Here is an 8934-nt window from a genome sequence, read left to right as displayed (position 1 = left end):
TTTTAGGTGAACCACAAAGTAAAACCGTCCCACCCCTTAATAACCCTAACCGTGTGCCTAGTTTACATACATGGTAAACAGCCATGTTTCCTGTCTCCCCGGTGTATGACCACATCCACCATGTTTGTCTTTGTATGTAGTCTGCATAGTTTATCAATGCTCCATCTGTTAAATACTGGAGGCTGCCATATTGTGAGAAGGACCAATGCACCAAGAACTGATGACATCACTGAGACAGTTTGTGAACATCTGCTCAGACCTCAAAAAGGCCACCTCCACTGTGTACAAGTGTCTTCCCATGGTAAATTAGTGTTTTAGTGTTTCTTCTTGACACTCATCTCCAATTAGGCTGAACACTGGTTGATTTGAGCTTGATCAAACTATGGCTCGAGCCTTATATTCAGTGATATATCAACACCATTTATTTATATAGCGCCACCGATTCCGCAGCGCTGTACAGAGAACTCCCATCAGTCCCTGCCCCATTGAGGCTTATGGTCTAAATTCCCTAACACACACACACAAACTAGGGTCAATACGTTAGCAGCCAATTAACCTACCAGTATGTTTTTGGAGTGTGGGAGGAAACCGGAGCACCCGGAGGAAACCCCACGCAAACACAGGGAGAACATACAAACTCCTCACAGATAAGGCCATGGTTGGTTATATTCCATACATAGGATCAATATACACAGATGCCACAAAGTAGTAATTACTATAGTTCTACAGGCCGCAGCTATCAGACTAGTTTACGACAAGCCCTAAGGATCTGTATTCTATGTAAACAAGATGAGGCTGTTTTTTTGTACATTGAGTTTATTAGAAATAATGCAGAGTCATCTACACAGAAGACAAACAAGATAAAACTAGTGAACAGCAGCTCATTTGGTCAGATTACAGAGGGGAAGTGTAACTGGATGAACAGACCGACGCTCAGTGACACACGGTTCTCTGCCCACCTGCAGAGCAGGAAACGGATGAATCATGATCACGTCAGCACCGTGTGGAATGTGACGGTCGCTTAAGACGAGTCAGAAAAGCAGAAGCAGCCATCTGCTGACAGTACGCTTCGTCCATACAGATGACGGATTCAGAAATGCACAATATGAGATGGGGGAGGGTATTGCAGATGTGCAGAAATGGAGCAAGATCTAACTTGAAAACAATCGTGTCAATAGACCCAGCAGAGGTAACCAGACAAGCTGACTATTCACAGAAATTAAAAACATGTTCTAGGAATGCTGAATCATGGGAATTTGATATGATAAACCCTCTTTAGAGAGGAACCTGCACTTTTGTTAGAATTAAGATCACCTCAAGGATTAGGCACAGGATTACCAGGTAATAAAAGTTTCATGATGCTCTGGTGGTCTACCGAGGTATTTGTGCCTTTCTATTAAGGGTCTGCCCATGACCCACAGAGACGGCCAATAATCAGTCTATCAACTAGTAACTGGCGTCATTAGCGGCACTAAGAGGAGTCTAGTTCTTCGTGAAGAGAGTCTGCAACGTCAATGCTGGCTCAACCAACAAGATGGCCGCCTCCGTGGTGCAGGTGACGTAATGGGGATAAAATGGTCGCAGCCAGAAGACCAAAGTATTATTATTTCATAGTTCTCAGAATGGGGGCCCGTTCTGTCCTAACTTATTTCACAATAAGGCACAGAGTAAAAGCCAGTGTAAAGTTTTAATATGTAAAATAATCTAGGGAAGGACTTGTCGGCAAAAGATTTTAAAAAGTTGCAGGAATTGGTAACATTTGGCACCAAGACCGAGCCGATATCCTCAGTCACCAGCTGAGGAGAGAATATAATGTTTAGTGTCAAATGTTACCTATTCCTGGAGTCAACTGAATAGAGCCCTGTAGACAGGTTGTTATAAAAGTGGTTATTTCTTGGGGAGGGGGGAGACTGGTGGTCACAACATAATCCACACTTCCACCAGGCCAGAAAGGAAGTTAAGAACACAGGGATGTTTGCTGGAGGAAACAGATAACAATAGAAGAGGTAGCAACGCAGCTAGTTCTAAACACAGAGCCCACTGGGCGAGCGCGGCACCAGGCTCACAGAGGAGCCTGCCAGGAGGCACGGGCTGACATCATGGCTCTCTTCAGCTGTTCATACGTCACGAACATGACGACGTTCCAGGATCCCAACCTCAGGAAAGAGGGCATGAATCTGTGTGCAGAGAGGAGCCGTCAATACATAGAGTACAATCTCCACATCCCCTTCCTATTGGCTGCATCTCAGTCATGTGACCTCACTAATGGACAAAGTCAACTCATATTCCAGGAAGGACTTTAAGACTATTCTCAGATAGCACATAGTTTAAAATTACTACAAGACCTATTAATCAAGATGTCTCTTCAATGCAGTGAACCCTCTGTATCAGCATTATAAATACGGTTACTTACCCCTTGTAGAAAGCCTTGGGCCCCTCCTTTCGGAACATGAAAAGGGCACAGTTGAGAGCACTTTGGTACTGTCCCTTGGCAGAGTTCATGTATCTTGTCTTCACTACATCGACGGGGGAAGCAATCACAGTGGTGCAGAAACCAGCTCCGAATGCCGAGGTAAAGTGACATGGGAGAGTGTCTGCAAGACAGCAAGTGATGCGTTATTTGTACGGCACAGGAAACAGCATGACTAGGTCATGTGACTTCCAAACTGCAGAGCACCACCCACTTTATAATCATGGCGGCTTCCAGTCAGCCAAACGCAAGACTGTAGACACTACAATACCCATTCCTCTTCTGAGGGAAACAGAATTTACAGGAGTTTTTATGTTAGAAACGCAATGAGAAGTAAAGGAGACTCACCACTCATAAGGTTGGAGGTCAGCAGTGCGTCCTTGATGAGGTCATAGGTCACCAGCTCCGTGCAGTTCACAATAGCGTTACGTGTGATGTTGGGGGCAGTACCTGGGGACATTAATATCAGTATTAAACACGATCCTAGAACTCACCCAGCTCAACTTTGGTTCCAGTTCTCCTTCTAGGAGGTGATCATTTCTCAGTGCTGTGCACCGTGAATGCGGCCATTTTGTCAGCTGAACCAATATTCAGTGTCTCACTAGGAACTCTAAAACATGCCACATCTGACATCACTAGGTCCCAGCAAGACACAGAATATTGATTCGGTCTCAGTCTCCTTATTTCCATCTACAGACCAAGCACCTTCGCAGATACATATGTGCATTGTGTATCATTTGTTCTGGAAAATAAAAATTGTCAACACAAACCTTTCCAGAGGCCGCGCATGCCTTCCTCTCTGGCGATGGTTTTGTAGGCATCCATGGTGCCCTTGTATCTTCTAGAGCTGGAGACGTTGACCTGAGCCTGGAAACGCACCTTCACCACATCTGTGGGCTGAGCGATGGCAACAGCCATGGCTCCGGTGGTGCAGCCGGCGAGCAGTCTGCTCCCAATGCCAACATCTGTGGGGAAAGAGACCACGTAAAGTTATATGAAGCCTACGTGGGTCTGCTGTAGGACATACCATTTCTGGGATTAACAGCGACATGGAATGGTTCCATAATGGCCAAATTAGGCAGAAATCTGTTATATGGACACGATGAGCGTTCCACCTGCACCGATACTTCTACCCTTCCACCAAAACTTGTCACCCTGGGCTTAACCGACATCCATCATCTTACTACTCATTGACAAGCACACCACAGTGCAGGCAGCCATTGTATGGACTGATCCAATATTCAATTCACCAGGAACGCATTCGACACCTCAGTGTCCTCACACTTTCCTAGCAAATAGCTGGACATCTCATGAATTTTAAAACTGAATTCCGAAGAGTTTAGTGCTGTAACCGTGTAGAGATGTAAGGATCGCAGGCCCAACGTATGTGCATTACAAAGCCTTACGTATTGTGGCTTTATGAAAGAGACAAAGACGAGGACTGGCCTGGCAGGATTGGAGCACATATCAGCCTTCCAGCATAGACCCTTGGACTAGAGTGAGCGCAGGACAGGAGCATTTTAATGAAGGAAACCATTATAGTAAGGCAGTGCACAGGCAAACTGAGGGGGGGGGGGGGGTTCCTAGTGCCTGGAAACCCCCCTCCAAGCCTGGGGCACTGTATTCTTGTATAACTATAGTGCCCCTGCTTCACTCGGCTCTGTTTGAAAAGGGAGCTGCGTGCACCTAACAGTAGTCCAGGTAGCATTGTCCATGTATATTATGGGGTTAGGAAGAGTTGGAGCAGCCAAGCACCGTCTATTATAGCCACGCCCCCATGCATTCTGGTCACGCCCACTGGTGGCGTGGTGTAGAAAACTCCCTTTAGAAATCCTGCGTTTGCCTCTGGCAGTGATGGAAACACTAAAGACATAAAACAATGTATTCCAAGCATTCATGCTCTTCCTATGGTAAGCCATAACTAAACAAATTCCTGTTTACATCTCTGAAACCAGGTCTACCTGCAGACCAGGCAGGGGTGTCAGTAAGACTATGTAGACGACTTGCGGTAGAGAATTGATCAGTTGGGCCCTTTCAGACAGAACGATGAGAGTTCTTGCCTGGTGCAAAAAACCTGCTAAGTGTACAGTAGATCCTGAGGTGCAGATAGTGCTTCATATCGTGTTGGAGTTATAACATGGTCATATCTGTTTTCAAAGAGTCACTAACTGCCAGACAAAACTCAACGGGGGAGATTTACTTACGCTCAGATCCTTTGGTGTAGAATTGCTTGACGGAGTCATACAGTCCAATACGGACAGACGCGAAGCTCATCTGACGCTGGAGACCGGCCACCAGCCCGTTGTAGAGGCTCTTCGGCCCTTCCGTCTTGACCATGGTGGAGATGGTCCCAAAGACACCCTTGTAATGGGCACTTTTACTGACTGACATCTTGTTCTCTCCTTGGATCTGCAGAGAACAGTTAAAATAAATTCACGTTCTCTATACAAGAGAAGAGTACTAATAATTATGAACCATTTTTAGGTGTAGGATGGTCAAGTAATTAACTGATCTGGCATTTTAGAAGAGTTTAGAAGACTTTTGAACATAGATCATGAGAACCAACCTGAAGTCGGACTTTGGCGGTATCCAGAGGGAAGGTGAACAGATCAGCTATACAAGCTGCTGTACCCGCGCCAATGAACTTCACTGCGGCGGTCGGTGGGACGTCTGTGGGCTTGAATCCAACCATCTTGAGGTTGTGTGTGGTGTAAATACCCAAAGACAAAAACTGGAGTATCCGGGGAGAAGCTGTAGTGATAAGACAAGGCAGATAAACTCTGCCGGAGTCTAAACCCAAAAGAAAAAAAAAGAAAAAAAAATTAGTGCACTGGGTCAAAAAATTAGATTTAACTTACAGTAATAAACAAGGATTAATTTTAAATATCCGCCAGTTCATGGTACATTGATTAAGATGGTTATTGTGCAGATCAGTCTTCATTGGAATCACCATATTGTAAAGTATCTTTCGCCCACACAATGGATGCAGATATTTTTCCACCTGTAACTAGTACCAAGCAAACTGATGGCTGCAATCTCCTGAATATCAGATGGTTTCATAGCAGGGGCCAAACTGAGAGCAGGAAGATGCTGCAGTCACGAGATATTCTGCAAGGCTGAAGGCAACACTTATGTTTAGACCCTCAGACCAGCCCCTAGTACCCCCAGTAACCCCGAGGACGACCAGCCCTCTAGTGCCCCCCAGGATGACCAGCCCACAGTAACCCCAGGCCGACCAAGCCTGGGTTCACCATCAATTTATATAGCGCTACTAATTCCGCAGCGCTGTACAGAGCACTAACCCACATCATTCTCTGCCCCATAGGAGCTTACAGTCTAAATTCCCTAACATGCACACAGACAGACTATGGTCAATTTGATAGCAGCCAATTAACCTACTAGTATGTTTTTGGAATACTATCAAACTGGTGCATCGCTGTCTGAGAGTCTATCAGTTACCACACTACTTCATACAATAGAGATTAGAATAAAGTCACTAAGTAATAAAGGCAAATGTAGAATGAAGAATCTCATTTTGTTAAACAGAGACCTTATTTTAACAAATTTTATTAAAATGTTCAAATCCAGGGCAGGAAGCAAATTACACGGACTAAATACCAATATAGTCATTGTGCAAAGTAAACAAACTGAGCACACATCATTTGCTTGAAATATCCATCAACAAGAAAAAAACCTGAATAAAACAGTGTATTTTAAGAGCGTGTGGGGGGGGGGGGGGAAGGGTTTTGATAACTTATTTTTGACAGCTAAAATGATCACAGTATTCTGCATTTAATTCTAGCAGATTTGCAGCTCCAGAGTACTCGGAAATTTGAACAACACTTTAATGAAAGAACGCAAACCATGAACTGTCAGAACAACATGTCTCTGTACAGCACAGGCTGTAGGCTTGTGACCACGGCAACCGACAGTCGTCCTAGTACAATTGTTCCAATGAAGAGAATCATTGTTCTATAGAACAGTATCTCTGGGTATTTTATTAATTTTACATTGTGTGCACAATATTTAAGAGATTGAAACAACCTACTATAAAAACTACTATTTTTTGCTATTCCTCAGCCACAAGATAGGAACAAGGATGACCCCATCACCCAGTAATTTAAAGAGAGTGGTTATCTGAACGCTCAGACGGACACCCCACACCCCTCTCTGGGACCTATGACTTACATTCTGTGTGATAACGAGGATGTGTTACCAACAGGAGTCACGGATCAGGTTACAAAGAAAAGGCTGCTGCTTTGTAAGAGGAAACGGCCATTGTGTATTTACTATGAAATTCAGCGGCAAAGTGAAGGTATTATGGAATAGACAGTAGAGGCTAAATAATGAGACATGACATAGAAGACCATCCAAAAAACTGGTGCGTGTGACTGGAGAACTGGCGCTGTATCCCATAGCAACCAGACATTGTCACTAGCGCAGGACATTAATACAGTACAATGGGTAACAACATTTTTTGAAGTTACTCATTCACCAGTTTTCATAAAATGCCTCAAGTCTATACCCCCCCCCACCCCTCAGTTTCTTAAAGGGACCAATACATGAATAACTGAAGATAGAGCAAGTCTTAGAATTAAACCCAGGAGAACCCAAATGTAAAGGCTTCAGATCAGCCGTGGGAGGACGTTACCTTACTCAAGTGTTCCAGGTGGTGGAGATGGGAGATCAGGCTTCTCTGAAGGCGTCTCGACCGTCACACTTACCACCGGCCGTGGATACACGATACCCTTTACTTTCCATAGAAAATTGTTGGTAACGAAGATGCTGCATAAACATAATACTTATCCTGAAACAACAAGAGAGCTCAGTCAGTTACATAGGACCTGAAATATTCATAGCACAGGTATGCAAACGGTAGAACTACAAATCCCAGCAGACATTGTCAACCAGGCATGATGGGGCTTGCCAATTAATGAAATAAGTGCCCCTTCTGTAGATTACAGGTCTTCCTTCCATATCAAACACCCAACCTGGGAACTCCAGAATGATACTGTCCCTTGGTGACTTCTAATATGTTTATAATTTACAGTTGGGGTGAATCAGAAACAAAAACCTAGGAGACAATATGGGGGGGGGGGGGGGGGGGGGTCACAAGGACAATCCATCAATATTTTAATCTATAGTTTCCATTAACACAATGAGTTACGTCATAGAAAACCTTGGAGCACAACAATCTGGTCATTTTTACTAACACTTTACATTTTAAATACACCCCCCACCACTTTCAACAAATATGAAATTAAGGCCAAGATAGATAGTAAATGGCATCAGAATAAGGAGCATCCTGCATCAATATTGATACAGATATTTCTGAGAATAGAGCTTGGGAGAGTCCCTGGGAATTAGGGACAGTTCACAACTGTTGAACAAGCAGATGTGCAATTACCATAAAGAGAAAAGACTAAACTCCTTTATATCCTCCCCCCACTCCTGTATTACTCTCCCCCACTATAGGACCCTGTAGCACAATACATTGCCAGACACTGTTCGAATAACAGAACACATAGGTATATACTGTACGATATTTGTAGTTTAAAAATAGAATATATAAAAGAGGGACATCGTATGCAGGAGATTTCCAGCTGGGGGTAGAGAGCATCCGGATACCACCAGTTATACAGTCTCACAATCGCAGCAATCCACCCACACTCTGCAGTGAGGACGGCCACACACAGGAGACAAAGACGCAGAACGCGCAGATGTCAGTAAAACAACCGATACAACAAAAACACTCAACATACAAAATTAGACATTGACCGAGGAGCTGATAATCACCATCCATCATCTGCACCCACAGATTACTCTCCATTCACATCACTAATCACCGCCCCACAGCGGAGAACGCAACAATAAAACGCAGCATAAGATCTATTAATATAGAACATTGCGGGAGAATAATACTACAAAGAGGAAACCACAATCATACAACGAGAGGGACAGAAGGCAACACGTGGAGCCACTTACCTGTATGGAGAGAAAGGGAATCAGTATTACAGGAAGGGGATAGACCCTGGGGGGGGGGGAGCAGATGGGGGGTTACTAAGAGATAGAAGGGGGGAGACAGAGATTGTCTTCTGGCTGTAATGGGCTGAGTCAGAGGACAGGAGCCGGCAACTTTATATAGAGTGAAGGTTGGGGAGGGTCTGTACTCAACACTCCCACTCCCCTCCCCATTACAGCCACTCACCCCTCCAACCAGCAGGTGGTTTCCTATCTAACCCCTGTGTAGTGATTAGGAGGAAGTCTACACGAATTGTGCTTCAACTGCTACACTGTATCCAGGATATCATTATATATATTGTTAAATATTTTAAATAAACATAAAGCACCAATGGCATATAACATATATAGACATATATAGACTATAAAAGGTTTAGGCAACCTAGCATGCCCTGCCAGACAGAAGTAGGCAATCTGTGAAGGGCAGGGCTTGCTGGCACTTG

The 8934-nt window shown here is 44.3% G+C and overlaps 1 protein-coding gene across 1 annotated transcript; it reads right to left on the bottom strand.

Annotated features, from left to right (window-relative positions):
- Window positions 1-1673: 1673 nt before the first annotated feature.
- On the bottom strand, window positions 1674-8591 carry LOC142140707 (dicarboxylate carrier UCP2-like). Its single transcript, XM_075198515.1, has 8 exons — window positions 8456-8591; window positions 7122-7277; window positions 5037-5260; window positions 4675-4879; window positions 3241-3435; window positions 2819-2920; window positions 2414-2594; window positions 1674-2177 (listed from the first exon to the last, which is right to left on the bottom strand). The coding sequence occupies exons 3-8, from the start codon at window positions 5160-5162 to the stop codon at window positions 2063-2065; spliced, it is 924 nt and encodes a 307-aa protein (XP_075054616.1). The 5' UTR covers window positions 5163-5260; window positions 7122-7277; window positions 8456-8591; the 3' UTR covers window positions 1674-2062.
- Between the last annotated feature and the right edge of the window lie 343 nt (window positions 8592-8934).

Source organism: Mixophyes fleayi, chromosome 2, assembly GCF_038048845.1.
Source record: "Mixophyes fleayi isolate aMixFle1 chromosome 2, aMixFle1.hap1, whole genome shotgun sequence".
NCBI classification, from domain to species: domain Eukaryota; kingdom Metazoa; phylum Chordata; class Amphibia; order Anura; family Limnodynastidae; genus Mixophyes; species Mixophyes fleayi.
The sequence above is the reverse complement of the archived record's forward strand: the minus strand, read 5'-3'. Positions and strand labels throughout refer to the sequence as shown.

Coding starts and splice junctions, on each gene's coding strand:
- LOC142140707 (XM_075198515.1), bottom strand. CDS start 5,162: ATGGTTGGATTCAAGCCCACAGACGTCCCACCGACCGCCGCAGTGAAG. Junction 3,436..4,674: donor CTACACCAAAGGATCTGAGC/GTAAGTAAATCT, acceptor CTTTCCCCACAG/ATGTTGGCATTGGGAGCAGA. Junction 2,178..2,413: donor CCCAAGGCTTTCTACAAGGG/GTAAGTAACCGT, acceptor CTCTGCACACAG/ATTCATGCCCTCTTTCCTGA.